Source organism: Catharus ustulatus, chromosome 2 (assembly GCF_009819885.2).
Source record: "Catharus ustulatus isolate bCatUst1 chromosome 2, bCatUst1.pri.v2, whole genome shotgun sequence".
Classification (NCBI taxonomy): Eukaryota; Metazoa; Chordata; class Aves; order Passeriformes; family Turdidae; genus Catharus; species Catharus ustulatus.
This window is the reverse complement of record NC_046222.1, coordinates 54,045,518-54,064,279: the sequence shown is the minus strand read 5'-3', so window position 1 is coordinate 54,064,279 and position 18,762 is coordinate 54,045,518. Positions and strand designations below refer to the sequence as shown.

Sequence of the window (18,762 nt, the reverse complement as noted above, 5' to 3'; positions counted from 1 at the left end):
CACTTCTTCTTGTGGCTTGTATTTCTTTGGATTTTTTTAAACTTCAGTGGCTCCCTTCAGTCTTACAGTGTATGTGGGATATCCCACCTTTCTAAAAGATGCCAACATCAAAGCAGAAGAATGCACCTAGGCAGTCACAGACAGTGTAAAACACCAATTCAGCATTTTTGTTTACAGTAATTTCACGACCATACGGCGCACCGGACTATAAGGCGCACCTCTGGGAGTCAGCAAATTTTGTAACTTTGTACATCACATAAGGCGCACCGGACTGTAAGGCGCACTTTATTTTTGCAGCGAGGATCCGCCCCCAGCTCCGCCCACACGGCTGACAGCCGCCGCTCCGTCTGCCCCTGCCAGCCGCGGCCCGGCCTGCCCCTATTGGCTGCAGCCCTACCAGCCCCAGACCCGCGGCCCCGCCTGCCCCTATCGGCTGTGGCCCCGTGCTGGCCATGGCCCCGCTGGCCCCTCCTGCCCCTATCGGCTGTGGCCCCACCAGCCCTGGCACTGCAGCCCCGCCTGCACCTGCCAGTTGTGGCAACGCAGCCCCACCTGCGTAAAGTGCCCTCTGAGGCCCTCCGGCCACCGCCCCTGGGATGGACGCTGAGGACCCGCTGTGCTGGAGGCTAGAGAGGAAAAAAGAGACTCCGGGCCTTCCCAGAAGCAGTGCCAGGTGAATCTCTCAAAAGCAGGTTACTCCCAGCGCTGCTGTCCTCCCACCTCCCGCCCAGCTGCTTCCTTCCCCTCACATACAGGCAGGTCACCCAGTGTGCCCACCCCTCCCCTCTCCGAGCCCTTGGCATCCCTCCCAGCCAGCTCCAGGCAATGTGCCACGGCCCTGCCCTCCAGGGACCAGCAACTCGCACCCCACAGGAGCTCATGGACACACAGGTTCCTCCCATAGTGGGAGACGCACCTGGAAAGACACTTTTCCCTCTCAGGAACGGGGTCCGCCTGCCCCGGGTCGTGCCACTTCCCCCGGTTCCTGCAAGGGTAGAGGCTTCTCCGCGCGGTCCCCAGGGCCTGCGACCTCGCCACCCTCAGGAATCCCCACGGACACGCATGGAGCTGGCAGGGGATGTCAGCCAGCACGTACTTACTGGCCACATGGATCCCTCTAACAGTCCTGCAAGTCTCTCCTAAAGCGGGGAGACGTTAGGGTGAGATTTAGTGGCGCTTGCACCACAAGGGTGGGAGTGATGTGTAGGGGAGATATATTCTCCCACAGCCACCTCTCCCCATCCATCCTCGGCTGTCCTGTGTCTCCCCTCCCCCCTGCGGGTCTGGTCCGGCTGGGTTCAGCAGAGCAGGTTGTGGGTAGCCCCTTGGCGGAGGTTGTGTGAATGGAGCATCGGCCTGGCTGACTCCTCCTCCCCTGCAAGCGCCTCTATTTGAGCTTTGCAAAGTTGAGGGCGAGCAGACATCCGAGGTGAGGCGTGCGCGGCGGCTGTGCCCCGCCCCCCCCAGCTCAGACAGGCAGACATTTGTACAGACAGACACATGCACACGCACAGACACGCACACTGCGTCCTGCCCTGCGCTGCGAGCGGGTGCGAGCCTGGAGGCGATCCTGGAGAACAACCTTTCCCTGTTGCTGCTGCTGGCTCCCGCAGGGCTGGACCCGAGGAGCTGCATCGCGGAGCAAACTTCTCCCAAAGGGCTGAGCTTGCTGGTATGGTGCCTGCAGCCGGAGCCAGCCTCCGGCTTGGCGGGCAGGGGCCAGGTGTCTTGGAACAAGTGCGGCCTGGGGAAAACTGGCTGGACTGGGAGACCGACCGCGGCCCTGCTGGCCCAGGCACTGCGGCCATGCCTGCCCGTGCTGGCTGCGGCCCCGCTGGCCTCGCCTGCCCCTATCAGCCACGGCCAGCTGGCCACACCTGCCCCTATCAGCTACGGCCCCGCCGGCCCTGGCACCGTGGCCCCGCGGGACGGGGCCGCCCTCGGCTCAGGGGCGGCGCAGGGCGGGGCCACCATCGGCTCGGGGCGGCGCGGGGCCACCTGCTCCCTCCCTCCCCGTGCGGCTCCTGCTGGCCAGGGGCTGCCCGGTCCCGCACCCCCTTGCGGCTCGGCTCATGGCTCTCACTTCCGGGTTGGCAAATTTCGCAACTTTGTCCATTATATAAGGCGCACCGGACTATAAGGCACACTTCCGGGTCCAGACCAAAATTTTAGTCAAAAGGGTTCGCCTTATAGTTGTGAAATCACTGTATATTTTCCACAATTTATTTTGTCATTTCAAAAATGTCACGTATCAGTTTAAGAGGTGAAAGATATTTTTTGAAAGCTGAAGCTTTGCATTTCATTAAAAAAATAGTCAAAGGAGTAACTTTGCATGAACAGCATTTTGCAGGTTGAGGTAAACCCAAGAGTGTCAGAAAGCAAGTGGACTTGCTATATGAAGGCATAATCCTTCTAAACAAGGTGTTCCATGTGATTTACAAGCAACACCAAAGTATTGCTCCTCCACAACTTCAATGCAACTGCTTACAAAGAAAAAAGAAAGAAATAATTTGGTGTTAGCACACCACAGAAAACACTGAGACTAAAAAAAAAGAAGCCAGACAAGCATCAAGATGTATAGATTAGCAGGCAGAACATACATGTTCAAGGTGGTACCTGGCAGAACATGGAATAAACATCTTTTTCCTTCAGCAATGCCCATCTGTGATTAACAAATAAAAACCAAGCACATAGCACCTGTGCTCTCCCTTCTTAATGGCAGCTTACAAACACTGCAAAGCAGCTCTCATCTTACATATTTTCCAAGGTAACGCGTTGTCTTTCTGAAAGGCTAATGCATTTTGTATGGATCTAAAGATGGATTTGTGGTTGTCAAACAATCCATCTGGTTTCTAAAGCTGAACAAACATTGTTTTACTAAATAGCAAAATAAAAATACTTGACTTAGAACTAGACCCACATGTAATCAAACACTGACAAGTAGATATTTGCAACACCATTGGTATCTTGACCCAAAATTCTGTTTATGACTTTGGGCATCAGAGTTAGAATATCATGTCATCCAGCCCATCCTCCATGAACTTCTTGTAAATTGCCATAAACTTTGCAACAAATGCTTCCAGATGATAAATGGCTTTGCTGCCCAGTTGCAAGCGGTGTTCATAGAAGGCTGCCATCTGTGCTACTTCACCTTTCAGTTGCCCATCACAATTATTCAGAAGTTCTGTCAGGAGACCCTAAAATAGGAAAAAAACAGGGCAATATTTGGAAAATTAGATGTTTTTTGTTAAGAGAATAACCTTGGTTCTCTGAAAAAAGCCAAGTATTAACCAACAGTTCACTCATTAATCCATCAGCAAAGATAATTTATACCTCAGTAAAAGAAAATTAACTCATCTCCAAATACTATAACCTCTACTGGATGTAAGCACATGGCCTGAGAATTCTTACCAGAACAGCCAGTGTATTAAAACCACTTACAGTAATTTCACGATTATAAGTCACACCTGATTATAAGCTGCACATCTGGGTGTCAGCAACTGTCTTGGGTTACAACACAGAGTATGATAAAAGGTATCTATTCTATCACCAACTGTTGAAGGTGGGGGCAGTGATCCTTATCTCCACGGGAGATATTCTGCTAATGGGCCATCCATTGAAACCAGACAGGGCATTGTTCTTTATCTTTTCACACCCCATCCTTCCTCCAGCGAGTCATTTTCTGCTAATGGCCCATTGAGTCCCACTGTGGGACTGATAAAATTACTGCATCCCATTGGAAATTGCTCCAGCCAGGGGGAAGAGCCCAACATTTCTTACCAAGATAAAAACAGAGGTTTTGGGACACTAAGGTAGCCCCTTTCTCCACTGGACTTCCAGAGGAAAACTGGACTTCTGCGCATCACCAATGGACCTCTGGAGGGAAACTGCACCTTCTGCAGGAGCACTGCTCCAACTGAATCACATCTGTCACTGTGGGAGGATTCAGCCACCATTTAATGGGACTGCTACCAACACCCTGCCTGACAGGGTGTCAGGTTGTACTCTGACTTTGTCAGGGCTTGGAGTTTGTTTCTTTGTAGTACTGTATTTCTATTTTAATTTCCCTAGTAAAGAACTGTTATTCCTAATTCCCATATCTTTGCCTGAAAGCCCCTTGATTTGAAAATTATAATAATTTGGAGGGAGGGGGTTTACATTCTCCATTTCAAAGAGAAGCTGCCTTTCTCAGCAGACACCTGTCCTCCAAATTAAAACAGCAACTTTTTGTTCTTTGTCCATATATAAGCCGCACCTGATTATGAGCTGCACTTCCGGGTTCGGACCAAAATTTTAGTCAAAATGGTGCGGCTTATAGTCGTGAAATTACTATAATCATGAAATTATTATAATTATTATAATCATGAAATTCTATCTTGACAGCATCAAGCACAAAGAGATACAACATTAATAAAAAACAAGGAAAAGGTTATTTAGAATTTAAGTGTCTCTACATTTATGAACATATTTAAGTGCAAACACACAAGACAACTTGACTGCAATACTTTAGTCAATACAACACTCCAAAATGCATTATTTTAGAGACAGCAATAAAATCATGACAAATCCATCTCAATTAAAACACCTAGGATTAAGTGAGAAGTATCTCTAGACCATTTCAAGTTTATGAAGAGTGAGTGGGTAGAGAACATGCATCTTTTTCCTTTCATGCACATCAATACAGGATCCACTAACCTACTGCAAGAAAGGAAGGTTAAAGAAACACCCAAGTACCAAAACCATCAGAAAGCAGAAATTTGTTAACTTGAAAAGAAATATGTCTGACAGCAAAATAAATATTACTAGGTTAAGTTGCAAACATTATTTTTGATCATTGTTCTACTCTAGCTGTCTTCAGCATGCTTTCAGCCTGCATAGAGCAAAAACATGCACATCCCACTTGCTTTTTTCCTCCCAAGGTGACATCTCTCTTTGAATAGTCCTGCTGGTCTAACATCCTTCAGCACACCTCTCCACAAAGACATAGCAAATATTGAACTTATAACTACAAAATTTTATAAAAGAAAACCAATCATATCAAGATCTGCCCACAGAATCACATAATCATTAAGGCTGCCAAAGACCACCAAGATCATCAACTATGCTTTAATATAGTAACTGGCCTGAAAAATCAAGGGAACTAACAATGTCCTCCTTTATTTTTACTCAGTTACGATGATGTTTTTCTTTGACCACTGAACAAGTTTTAGACTGGAAGGGACACAGTTTTTCATCACTATTTGAATAATTTATGATGTTTTGGTGTATTTTTTTAAAAAATGCTTTAGTTGAGACTGTCACAGTATTAAAATTTATAACACATTAAGAGCTAGATAGTTGAATTACCTTCATTATAATCTCAGGAGGGATACAGTGTGTCAGGAGTTCATAAAGCCGTCCACGGACTTCTAAAAGCCTGTTGAAAAGACACCACAAAATGTGAGAAGTATGAACCCAAAGCATATTAATGTCTTCTCCCAACTAGTGAAATACAGTGCAGGAAAAGAGGCAATCCAAGCAAAGTTTCTCTTCTGCTTTTGGTTTTGGGCATTATTTTAAAACCAAAAGCATTGCGTGAGTCAATTTCAATTCAAAGGCTCCATATCACCTTTTACTCAAAAGATAAATGACATAGCCTTGTTACAATGGTCTCAGTTAATCTAGAAGCTACAAGACTATTATAATCTGTATCAGGATTGTTTCCCTTTAATTCTTCTTCATATCTAAGTTATTCACGCTTAAGACTAGTGAGGAGACACAAACGATTTATCAGAGCCAGAGAGTTCTTTATGCTGTTTTTCTGTCTTCATTGTTTGTTTATAAGATGGGGTAAGACAATTAGGTGGCAGAACTGACACAATTAGTCAACGCTCAGCTTTTGATAACAGAAGGAGAGATGCTACAAGCATTTAAATTAAGTGACATCTCATGCAAGTAATAAATGGAACAGACTTAAAGGATCAGGCTTTGGATATGACAGCGAGATGGATACAGGGGTCACCTCCTGATGTGTTCAAACAAAGCAACAATTTCTCACTTCCAGTTATTTTACAAAGGTGCTTTATGCAACAGATAGTCACAGAGAAAGAAATACAGAAAATTACACATAACTGGATATACCACATTTTTGAATATAACTTTTGTTTTTAGGTTCCACAGTACATGGAAAACATCATTTATAGCTCTTAACAAGTGCAATCACCTACCTTTGTGGTGTCTGTTGACCAACAATAGCATTTGCAGTTTCTCTCAAATAAACCTCCCAGTCCATCTCAGGAATGTCTTGATCAGCAGTAAAAGGATATCTACAAAATAATATCTTTTCAGAAATTAAAATGAAAACAAGTTTTTGCCTATTTTAACAAGGCCTTAGCAGCAAGGTCATTTAATGTGTCTGACAGTATAATATACATTATCTTTTCCAGTGACTTACTGTTGTACTCTGCAGGACTCACACATAAGTAGTGCTTTCCGAAGATTCCTGCCAGATTTCTCTGCAATCCTTTGAGCCAGTTCCTGAGGAAGGGTCAGGCCTTCTTTCTTACACACGCTGGACAAGACATGGCATATCTAGCCAGAAAAGAGATAGGAGGGAGTACAACACTTAGCAAACTGTTCAGCTCTTACAGGTTCTCCTGTTAGAAAGATTTCTGGACCAGAGATGGACCAGTCTTTCATACACCATGCTTGGCAAATCATCCGACACAAAGGAAAACGAAGGTGAAAATAAAATGTAAGTCCACAGCAAGAACTTATCAAATCAGAATTTTAAAGTAACTTATTTTTGCTTCTGTTTCAACATACATCTTCAATGCTGGGAGCAGGTACTCGTACAGCCAGACATCTGCTTTGAATGGGTCCTATAATTTTTGACATTGAGTTGCAGCACAGGATCAACCTGCAGGTCGCCATGTACTTCTCCATTGTTCTACGCAAAGCATGCTGAGCATCTTTAGTGAGTTTGTCAACTTCTGTTAACAGCACCACTGAAAAAAGGATTAAACATAGTGGGGTTCTATATTAATATCACATCTTTCTAAGAAAAAAATATTTTGACATACAAGTAGTAATACCAAAATAAGTGATAGCACACAGAAAAAGGCAGCATGGTTCCACAGGCAGGAAAATAAATTAAGATTACCTGCGTGCCTTTTTGACTGTACAGTCTTCATGCAATATACAGGTACAAACAAAACAATGAACTGTTTTTCCCCAGGTTTAAAAAGTATTTTGACTGGTTTTAACTATTTTACTCACCTTTGAAATCTCGTTGAGTACTTGTCTCAAGCTGTTGGGATTGTGCCACTGTCTTCAAGAGCTCCTGAATTACCACACGGTCATTGTTTCCCGCATCACTGTACCAGCAGATTGAATAAATCTTGTTTTAAAACAACCTTCTATTGCATATAAAATACATCCTCCTAAAGTCAACTAAATGAGCAAGAATGTCAGTCAAAAGAATTCAGAAGCTGCTGAGTTATGATTAAACTAATATCCATATACAGTAATTTCACGATTATAAGCCGCACTGAATATAAGCCGCACTTCTGGGTTTCAGCAACTTTTTGGTTTTTTGTCCATACATAAGCCACACCTGATTATAAGCCGCATGTTACAATACAGAGTGTGATAAAAGGTATCTGTTCTATCACCATCTGTTGAGGGTGGGGACAGTGATCCTTATCTCAATGGCAGATAATCTGCTAATGGGCCATCCATTGAAACCAGACAGGGCATTGTTCTTTATCTTTTCGCAACCCATCCTTCCTCCAGGGAGTCATTGTCTGCTAATGGCCCATTGAGTCCCACTGTGTGACTGATAAAATTACTGCATCCCATTGGAAATTGCTCCAGCCAGGGGGAAGAGCCCAACATTTCTTACCAAGATAAAAACAGAGGTTTTGGGACACTAAGGGAGCCCCTTTCTCCACTGGACTCCAGTGGAAAACCGGATTTCTTCACATCACCACTGGACCTCCAGAGGGAAACTGCACCTTCTACAGGAGCACTGCTCCAACTGAATCACATCTGTCACTGCAGGAGGATGCAACCACCATTTAATGGGACTGATACCAACACCCTGCCTGACAGGGTGTCAGGTTGTACTCTGACTTTGTCAGGGTTTGGAGTTTGTTTCTTTGTAGTACTGTATTTCTATTTTAATTTCCCTAGTAAAGAACTGTTATTCCTAATTTCCATATTTTTGCCTGAAAGCCCCTTGATTTCCAAATTATAATAATTTGGAGAGAGGGGGTTTACATTCGCCATTTCAAAGAGAAGTTCCTGCCTTTCTCAGCAGACACCTGTCCTACAAACTAAAACAGCAGCTTTTCGTTCTTTGTCCATATATAAGCCGCACCTGATTATAAGCCGCACTTTGGGTTCAGACCAAAATTTTAGTCAAAATGGTGCGGCTTATAATCGTGAAATTACTGTACTTTGTTGGAAGTTACCTCCTCTGTAATAAAAACAGCCCAAAGCTTGTGCGGGCGCAACTAGATTAGCAGCACCGTATTCAATTTACTGTAGTAAAACCATTGTTAAACATTTCATTAATACATTAAAATAGAACTTATTTTCTTCAGATGAGAAATCTAAATTTTGTTACCTACAGTTTGAACAAGGACACACAATGTGAACCTTTTTGCTCATTATGGGAAGAACAGTTAAGCCTAACCCCATAATAGGATGCCTGACTCAAAGGACTGATGCAAATGCAGGGTTTTCTTTTGCAGAGCCCTTCCCAGGAACTCACTTCCTCTCCCTGTTAGCCCCATTCCATGTTACTCAAGATGCACATGACTTCACCATTGTTGTAATTCAGTCAAACTTCACAGGCCATAGCACAGCACAGAGGTTTACTGTCTGGTCAGACATAAATATGACAATTGCTCAGTCACTGAAAGCCTAAGAATCAGGATATTAATTCTTAATCAAAACTCAGCACTTTAGTATTTAAATTGAAATATAATTTTATGTTTCAAGCTCTAAGTACTCTATACAGAGTAAGAGGAAATGTGTTAGTGGTATCAGGTTATCAGAGCTGGACTGCATGGTCACACATTTGATATCATCAAAACAACACATTCAAAAGAGGGATTACCAAAAAGCCCCAGCTTTTATTGGTAATTAATTGATAAATATTTGTGTCTGTATTAGAACACCAGCAGATAGTCACCAACCAATAAACAGATTAGCTGAAGAATAGGTTTTTAAAGGAGAACTGGCACAGTAGAATAACTTTTAAAACACAAGGCAGCATGAGCTATGGTTTAGCAGTAACCAACACCTCCCAGTGCACAATGACATTCACTCACTGTGATTTAAAGCAACATTATGGGGCTTCAGGTAAATAAAAATATTTGCTTTGGGTCTCCAAACTATCACCAGCAATTTCATAACTGCCACAGAAGATGGAGATAGCTCCCACTAGAGCTTTTGTTGTTTAAATCAGTATCTGACCTCACTCAAGACAGGATCCACAGTATTTTGTGGTGGTCCTTTCCATGCTCTAAACACTTTTTTTTAAAAGTTATACGGTAAACCTTCCTTTCTTTCAAATTCTTTAATTTTTTGTATTTGTGAGAGAACTAACAATACAGAGGTGCTAATTCCAGTAGAAATTCTCAATTTCAATAGAAATGGTGAAATCTATCAATCCAGAATTGCTTCCGTTACCTAGTCCTCAACATCAGCATGCTTATGCAGTCAGTTAAACAGAACTTTTCTGCCTTTAGTATATAGCAATCCAAATTTCTGTTCATTTAGAGCTGTTCAATTAAAAACTCTCTCCCTGCTCTCATTTGCTAACTTGCTCAGGTAACAAATCAGGCAATCAGTCCCTCATACACCCAGACTGAAGGCATTCACAGTGCCTTACCTTTAAACTGAGCCATTTTTACTGCACACTTACCTTGGGTTAACTTCAAGGTGATAATTACTTGCAATGGTGCTAATTTCAATCTTCTTCTTAGAAGGTGCCTATGTAGAAAATAAGCACATTAAATTTCAAAAAGTGTTCTAAAAATCTCTTACAGCTTATACCTGGCTAAGTCACAGGCAGACCAAGAGTCTCAGAGATCAAAGAATCCCGAGACACAGACTTCTTATCTACTATAGTCCCAGCCCCATCTCCAAAGAAAAAAGGAATACTGACACATCATCCAGCCTGTAAAATAGAAACAGTAGAGATGCTATTGTCCAAACTGAGCTGTAAACAATAAATAAAAAAACCACTCTGAACAAAAACACCTATACCACAAAAACAGCCAAACAGGCACAGAAAACAAGAGAGAACCCCACATCCTAAAAAACATCTGGAAAATAATTTGCTCATATAACCAAACTGGTATAATTAATAACGTTAAAAAGGCTGAAGATACTGAGTGCAAAATAAAAAATTTGATTTTTAAAACTCAAATAAAATCAAAGGTCTCACAACAAAAAGATGTCAGTATTTCCACATTACTTCACAGAGGATGGGAAATTTATTTCTTTTACCGTTATACTCTGATGCTCAATCCTCAGTTTCTCCACTCCTGCACCATATAATTCCCTTAACAAACACATTATTCTGGTCTTTTTTCCAGCTCCTGATGGTCCATATACCAACAGGTGAGGAAAGTCACCACATTGAACCTGAACAAAAAGAAACAAGATCAGTTAGCTAGCACAGTATTTTCCTTGTACAATTATTTATCCTTCCATTTTCACCCGAGTTTACATGAAATGACTTTTCCAGCTCCATCACAACACAGCGCCTAGAATCAAAACTGCTGAAATCCTTTCCTGCAGTTACATTTCCTATAGAACATCATACTTATCTGAGTGACATGTGCAACTCGTTTAACTTCAAACACCTCACTGCTTGAAAAATACAAGCACAAACCAACCACAAAACAAACCCCACTCCAACATTTATATGCTTCCCATGATTACTAGATTGACAGCTGTGAGAAACACACAGGAAAAAAGGTTTGAAACAAAGTTTAAAGCAGATGCTTATACACACAGTTACAACACACATATATGTATACACATAAATATATACACACACAGGTTTAGTTTATTTCCTGGAAAGGCAAAAAACATGACTTGGAGCACATGTGACCATACCCCACGGAAAGCACTTAGATATCACCAATCCCTGAGGAAGTCAATGTACCAGTCGGTGCATCTGGCAGGGGAAGCAGTCCTGACTTTCACTCCCAGCTGCTCGCCTCAAACATTTGTGCTAACATCAGGCAAACAAGCCAAGCTCTGTTCTCAGGGACATTGAAACCAGCAGGAAGAACATGTGCACACCACTCCTGAAGGAGCTGAGCCACTGATTCCCTGGGCACGAAGGCCTCGCTCCCAAGCAGGGCTCTATCCCGGGACACCTTCCCGCGGCACGGGGGCTCCTCGGAAAGCCAGGGCCTGCACGGAGGGAAAGATGCCGACCCCGGCCCCACGGGAGCAGCCCAACAGGAATCCAAATTACAGCATAGGTCACGTTGGAATGGACCACAGTGGTCCAACCTCCCGGAGCACAGGGTACAGGATTGCATCCAGATGGTTCCCCACTATCTCCAGTGACGGAGACTTCACGGCCACTCTGAGCAATTTGTTCTAGTGCTTGGTCACCCGCACAGCAAAGTTTTCCCCCTTATTCAGGCGCAATGCCGACCCCGGGGGATTCTCGCTGCGAGGAGGACAGGACTGAGAGGACTGGGAGGCCGCCGGGGCCCCGGGCAGAGTGTGGCGGGGAGGCCGCCGGAGCGCGGCGGGCCGAGCCGGGCAGAGCAGAGCCCGTGTCTCACTGACCAGGTTGCGGAGTCGAGCCGCCTGCTCGCGGTGGAAGTCGAGGCGGGCGAGGGAGCCGGGCCGGTGCTTGTCCGCCCAGAGGCTCATGGTGCTCCAAAAGCCCGCGGCCGGCAGCGGGAGGCGCGTTCCGTACGGCGGCCGCCGAGGGACAAACTCCGGCGGCCCCGCCCCGCGGCTCCCTCCGAGAGCGCGGGGCCGCGCCCCCAGCCCGGCCCGGCCCAGGCGGGGATCCGAGCGCCGCCCGCCCGGGCCGCGCCAGAGCTGCCGGAGGGACGGGCACGGCCCTGGGCCTTGGCGGCTGCAGCGGCTCTGCTCCCTGAAGGCTCTGACAGGAGGGCCCCTTACCCAGCCTGCGCAGCTAACTCCGCCCGCCAGCCCAAACCAGCGCGCCCCGAGCCCCGTCTGAAATCATTCCTCTTGCTGCTCATTTCAAAGAATCACGGAATCAGTTAGGTTGGAAAAGACCTCTGAGATCCAGCCTATGACCCAACACCATCAAGGCAGCCAGACCGTGGCAGGGAGTGCCACGTCCAGCCTTTCCTCAGACACCTCCAGGGATGGGGAATCCAGCACCTCGCTGGGCAGCCCGTTCCAATGCTAATCACACTTTCTGTGGGGAAATTCCTCCTCATGTCTAACCTAAACCTCCCCTGGAGCAACTTAAAACCATAAAGACTTGGTCGAAAAGTTTGTAATCAGACGCTAATTTCGAATTCTCCAAAAGCCCACAACACCTAAAAAGGCTTGGTTTTATTTCTTGTTATTTGGTGCAGTCATCACTATTATCTTATTGATAATGTCCACTGTGATCGGATTATATTCATCTTACCATTTTATCCTTAAAAACGTATCTCCTGCGCCAGTTCTTTACTTAGTTTTATGGGAAAAAACACCTTTCAGAAGGATTGGATTATTTTCTTCCCTTTCTCAAAAACTTTTTCTGCAGCTTCCCTATAAATTAATGAGTTGCCCACAATATATGCATCTCTGTGTGTGGCTTTGTGTATATACAGAATATCTATGCAGAGAATTACATAAAAATATGTATGTAATAGACAATTTCATTTGTCTTTGTATCTCTTTGTCTTGTAGCCTTAATAAATGAAATATATGCACAAGTATATTATTTAAAAGTAGAATTCCTTGAAGTATTGGATATCTATACACATGAATAGCCTGAAATGTGTCAGCTTTTTTTTTTTTTTTTGCTTATGTGATTTCTGTGGGAAAAAAAAAGTAAATGAAACATTCATGTGGCTGTTCATATTTTATCAGGTCTGTGTGCACATTTATTCACACAGTCAGAGAGCATAATGAAGGCAATGGCTGCTCTAACCTAGGCATTCAAGTTACTCATGAAGATCAAAAAAACCTGCTGGGGGCAAGAGGTAATAGAGCATTTTCATCAATACCATGTTACCTGGAATAGTTACATTGCTTGCTTTCATGGACATTCGTTAATCAGTTTTATTTGCAGATTGCCATGAATTAGCAAATTCTACAACTACCTGACAGGAGAGTTACATTTACATTTTGAGGTCTACAGTATTTCTCATGCATGGCTGTTCTCTCTGCTCCCTACCCGCGAGGTAATCTCTGAATTTGACCCTTGATTTATTTGGTATTCTCTTTGGTTAGCTGTTTTTATTACTTGCCTTTTTATGCTTTTCCAGATCCTTGACACATTTGCCTGACTTTTTCATAATTTCTGAACAGTGTGCTGCTCTTGTCTCTATCAATGTCACTTAATTGCAACTTCTTGATAACTCCTTGTAACCTACACAGTTTTTCCATCCCCAGAGAGCTTTTGCTAACTCACACAACTTCCAGCAAGTGCTCTGACAGGTACTCCACGTTTTTAAAGTACCAGTGGAAACAAAGCCTTTTTGTGTGAGGTCAGACATAAGCAGATAGGACTGAATCCAGCAGTCCTTTAGATACTTTCAGCTCCTGAAGAGATCAAGGAGTGAAGAGTGAAGACACAGCATGTCTGAAAAGCCCTAGGCTCTTTTTATTATTAGCTCTATTTATTGTTAAAATTCCATAAGATTTCTTCTTTTCCTGCAAAGAAAATCTTGGAAATTGTGCCCTACCTCAGCAATGCATTTAAGCATGGGCTTATACCTAAACTTTCAATTATTTCATGCTACAGAAAGTAATTAGGCAAATGAACAAAATTAATTTGTTAAGTAAAAACCTTATCGTTTTGAAACCTGCACCTGCATGAAGCATTGCAGTTGTGGTACTTTATATCTGATTAAAATGCTCTACAATGCTTTGATTTTCTGCTTCATTAATTTTTTTAACTTCACTATAAATCTAAACAAAATGAAATAACTCTCTAAAATTGAATGGTTTGGCCAACTGTATTGCAAATAAATTAATGTGAATAATATGGGAAACTCTGGCAATTTCAGCTGCAGTCACAATTCACTCAAACACAAAGACTTTTAGAATATGTCTTCACTCATTTTACTCAGTCCAGCAGAAAGGTCAAAAGGTAAAATTACTTCTCTGCATGAATAAACTAGACAATATGTCTGAAAATAGATTTTAACTACAAATGGCATTTTGACCCTCTTACTACCAGCAGCGACGTTATCAGAAAGTGACACAATGTCAGGTACTGTAAGAGAAGCTCCATTTTACACCCAAATTGAAGCAAAACTGTGAGACCTCTGTCTAATATATATAGATATGTGTCCTGTGTCTAAATGTATATATAGTTCTGTGTTTGTGTATCTATCTCTCTATCTATCTATCTATCTATCTATCTATCTATCTATCTATCTATCTATCTATCTATCTATCTATCTACCTATAATTTTTTAGCAGGCTTTAAACCAATTATTGAAGCATTAGAACAAATTGGAGAGTTGTTGCACTGACCTCCTAAATATATTTACAGCATGATTTGTAGCAATCCAGGTAAGCTGTTAAAAGGTCCAAATACCATTTTGTTATATAATGACTTATATTTTTCAAACAGAAGACTTTTTGGCATCCTTTGATCTTTCAGGCTGCTTATCTGACTGAGATGGATTTTTCTTTTCAGTTTCAAATATTTCAACAGATCACTGCCACTCTGTTGGCTGTCACTCTAGGTTATGTCCCCCTATCCTCATCAGAGCCCCTATATTGCTGCAAGTAAATTGTAGTATGTCAAGGAAGACTAGATCACTCATTTAAAGAAAAGATCGTAATAAGGTGACATCTGTTCTACTGGTGATATATTGATGTCATGCAGATTGACAGTGAAAAAAACAACTAGTGGTGATAGCCAAATAAAAATCTAAAATAAGCCTATAGATTGGCAGCACCAAAGAAACTGCTCCATTATAACAGAAGTAAAACCAAGAAATCCTTTTTCTTCAGGAGTCTTATCTTACAATCCTTTGTTTAATCTGGAAAATTAAAGTGTTAAGAACCTTATAGAAGATTTCCATGCCAGGATGAGGCAAAAAAGGTGTAAGATATTTCTCTACAACCATTAAAACTGAATTCTGGAAAAGGCTATGAAATTAATATTTAATTAGAGGATACATCCTGTGCATTAGTCATTACTGTAAACTTTTGTGCATTTTTCCATCTGGAAAAAATTAAAAAAACCCTTTTATAAAGATGTGGGAAGGTGAAAATAATTAGATGTATTTTAAAAAAACCCAGCCAGGGCACTTCTTCTGATGTAATCAGTACTTCTTCATGTTCCAAATCCTGCTGTTAAGAACCAGACCTTGCTCAGCTTCCCTAGTCTCTAAGTGTACCTGGAGAAGCCAAGAAAAAAAAGGTGAGGTACGTCTTGCTGTTCTTACTCTCTCTCTGTGGCCTCAATTGTGCATAGCTGTGCAAACCTGTGACCCTTTTGCCCCACCCCCCCCGACAGTAAGAATTGTCTAGCTTCATGTTTAAAGCAAGATTTACAGCAGCATAGTTAATCATAATAGAAAAACATAAGGAGGCTGTTGACATTGTTTAAATAGCCTGAACATAAATTCAAACATGTGTCTGGGGACATGTAGAGTTACAGATCCATTCTTCAGATGAACTTCAGCATGAATACATGCCCATTTTTCTGCTGAGGGTGTTGTTGAAAACCATTGGCTATTTTTATATCTATTTTGGGTCTTTCCCTCAGAGATTTATAAGGTCACTGACTAAAATACACACTTAAGTTCTTCAGTTTCCACCAGCCTGCATTTTGCAATAACAGAACTGGAAAGAAAGGAAACTCTTGTCCGCTAAGAATGGCAGATTTGAATTTAAGTCTCCTGAAAATGTTCTGAATATGACTCAATAAGTTAAGAAATAGTCAGCATTATTTTCTGGGTGTATTTTACATAAGACACAGAAGTACCTTATGGAAACTAGTCCATAAAATCTTTAAAGAATGACACGCTCTCAGATATTTATGTTTATAAAGAAATGTGGTGTTTTTCCTGTAATTAGAAATCAGTTTTGAGAAGAAGTTAACATGTGATGGTTTTTTGTCCTTTTCTAGGTGAGGGTAAACTTCACTGACAGTGGACTAAGGATCATTTTTAAATGCAGGTGTTTTGCTTCCTTTCTCATCAGGACTTGAACTACAATTTATTTTATTCATCTGAGTTACTTTTACAATGAAAAAACTAATGACAAATAATGCACTTTTTCAAAAAATTATATAAGTGTAGAGGAAAGAAGTTGCATCCTAGATCCCTTTGCCTATTATGTCCCAAGTGGTGTGGCGAGGATAATAAGTGTTTCTAGATTTCTAACTGTTGATACTTTTTTTTTTTTTTAAGTTTTTCTCTTGGTGATAAATGTCTCAGCTCCTTTGAATTCACAGAATGCTAATGTATTAAAATCAAACACCTCTGAACACATCTCAGTATATTTTCAAAGATGGCAATAAATGTGGCATGTGAAAATCACATTTCTGTTGAATTCTGTTAAAGTAAGTTACAAGAAAAACAATATTACCCAAACCTGTGTCTATCCTATGCCACTGGCAGACCACATTGCTTGTCCTAATCATGGTTTTCAAACATTTACTGAAACTCAAAGGTTCTATAGCACATACTATGTTTTTTGAACATGGTAATATTTCACATCTATCACAATTTTATCTGCTATAAAATCAACAACTTACCCTTGTAGAATCTCTTTTATTCAGGCCACAGCAGTCTTGCTCATCACTCCTAATTTGTCTTTTCCTTTGTAGAGTAATTACATTTTTGTTGAATCAATGGACAAACCAAGGCTTTTGAATTTCCTAGTTTTCTCCAGAGACTCTTCATTTTCAGAAGAACCTTCATCTTATGTTCAGTGTCAGTTTCCATAAATTTTGCTAATCTTTCAAGTTTTGTTTTGATGTCAGTCAGTCATCAGAGGTTTACTCAGATTTACTAGCTGATTCTGAGGCCAGGCCTGTTCATGTATCAGTAGGTGGAATCTTAAAAACAGTGTATTCTCACATCCTCACTGCAAATGTGTTTCTGTTATGAACACGTCTATAACAACATAACAAGCTGCATCATGCTACACTTCTTATTTTAATGCATTACAATGTCCAATACACACAGACAAAGGAAATCTAGAGTAGAAATTTAGTTTGAAAACATTTGCCACAGATTTATCCACCTTTGGTAGCAGGGGACTTGTGCACATAACACTATTACCTAGCTGAGATCTTGCAAAATTACCACAGAGCAAAACCCACTATGAAAAGCTATTAGTATTGATAGGTCTTCATGCAGCTGTATTGTTGGTGCTGGAAGGTTTTACCAGAGGAGATTAAGTGATTGACTTTCTGTTCTTCAGCATTACAACATTATAGGGACAAAACTGCTGCTTTTCTTTTTGTCAAACAAAAACAAGGACAGTATCATAAGGTCTTCCGATCATTCCTCTGGTTCTTACATTTCTTTCACAAGGACACTAAAATTGGTGGGTTTTTTAAAAGTTGGCAATGCAGAACCCAGCTCCAAATGCTAAGCACACCTTGAGGAGCAGTCTATTAAGATGTTGAATTTATAGAAAACAAGACATAGTAGATTAAAGATTTTGCTTTCATTGTCTTCATCTATTTTGTCCTTCCTATTCTTCAGATATCGGTCTGAATTTACACTTCCTTACAGTGAAGAGAACTCATTTTCAACTGTGTGAAGAGCCTCTTTTCAAGCTTTGGTGCAAGTAAAATTGAGTTCATATGAATGATTTGCTGTATTCATGACAAAGCTGTACTCTTATTTTGTTTTGCCTCAGATGTCTCTCATCTGGAAGAACCAGTTTAAACCAACGTATGCAGACCTTGAAGAACCATTAAGTCTGTCCATTGAAGATGCAGTTGTTAAAATTTATAGATTATTTTCTAGCTGCACATATGTGACTGTACTGTTTGTAATAGAGAAATAAGTGCATAGGCTAATAATTTATATGTTTTTAAATTATCTAATGGGGGACCTTTCAATTTATAAATGGTTCTTTAACTCAGTTGTTTATAGGGATACTGTGGCTGTGAGTAGCATTCAAAGCACAGGCTGTCACTTTTTCTGCCTCCTACAGGTCTTTCCTTTCTGAAACCTGTTTTTTTTTTCTACTTTGTCCTCTGCACTTAGGTGCAGTCATCCCTTTTATCAGTCCATAAAATCCTTGTGTGGTGGCTAATTAGACATCTGTATCAGAGGTTAAAACTGTGATAAATTCTTTGTACCTTTAAGATAAGTTAATAAGTTTGATAGGAAATAGGTAAAGAGCAAGATCATGTATCCTGCGTCTTTGACTGCCGCTACATCTTTTTGCACCTGGCCAGTGGGTTCCACTGGAGTGCTCATACAACCTGCAGATCATGTCTGGAAGGCTACATGAACTTGTACAGTTCTACTTGTGCAAGTGGCCTTTTCTTGCTAGCAACAGCAAAAACCTGTAGTAGCAAATGAAAGTAGGGAATGGCCACTCTGAGTTAATGAGATGAGCTGT

General features: G+C 41.8%; 1 protein-coding gene across 1 annotated transcript; it reads right to left on the bottom strand.

Moving 5' to 3' along the window:
* Positions 1-2,203: 2,203 nt before the first annotated feature.
* On the bottom strand, positions 2,204-11,948 carry RFC3 (replication factor C subunit 3). Its single transcript, XM_033053405.1, has 9 exons — positions 11,806-11,948; positions 10,501-10,638; positions 9,914-9,981; positions 7,258-7,355; positions 6,805-6,986; positions 6,434-6,570; positions 6,207-6,305; positions 5,347-5,416; positions 2,204-3,197 (listed from the first exon to the last, which is right to left on the bottom strand). The coding sequence occupies exons 1-9, from the start codon at positions 11,890-11,892 to the stop codon at positions 3,006-3,008; spliced, it is 1,071 nt and encodes a 356-aa protein (XP_032909296.1). The 5' UTR covers positions 11,893-11,948; the 3' UTR covers positions 2,204-3,005.
* Positions 11,949-18,762: the final 6,814 nt, after the last annotated feature.

Coding starts and splice junctions, on each gene's coding strand:
- RFC3 (XM_033053405.1), bottom strand. CDS start 11,892: ATGAGCCTCTGGGCGGACAAGCACCGGCCCGGCTCCCTCGCCCGCCTC. Junction 7,356..9,913: donor CACCTTGAAGTTAACCCAAG/GTAAGTGTGCAG, acceptor CTGCTGGTACAG/TGATGCGGGAAACAATGACC. Junction 6,571..6,804: donor CTGCTCCCAGCATTGAAGAT/GTATGTTGAAAC, acceptor TTTTCTGGCTAG/ATATGCCATGTCTTGTCCAG.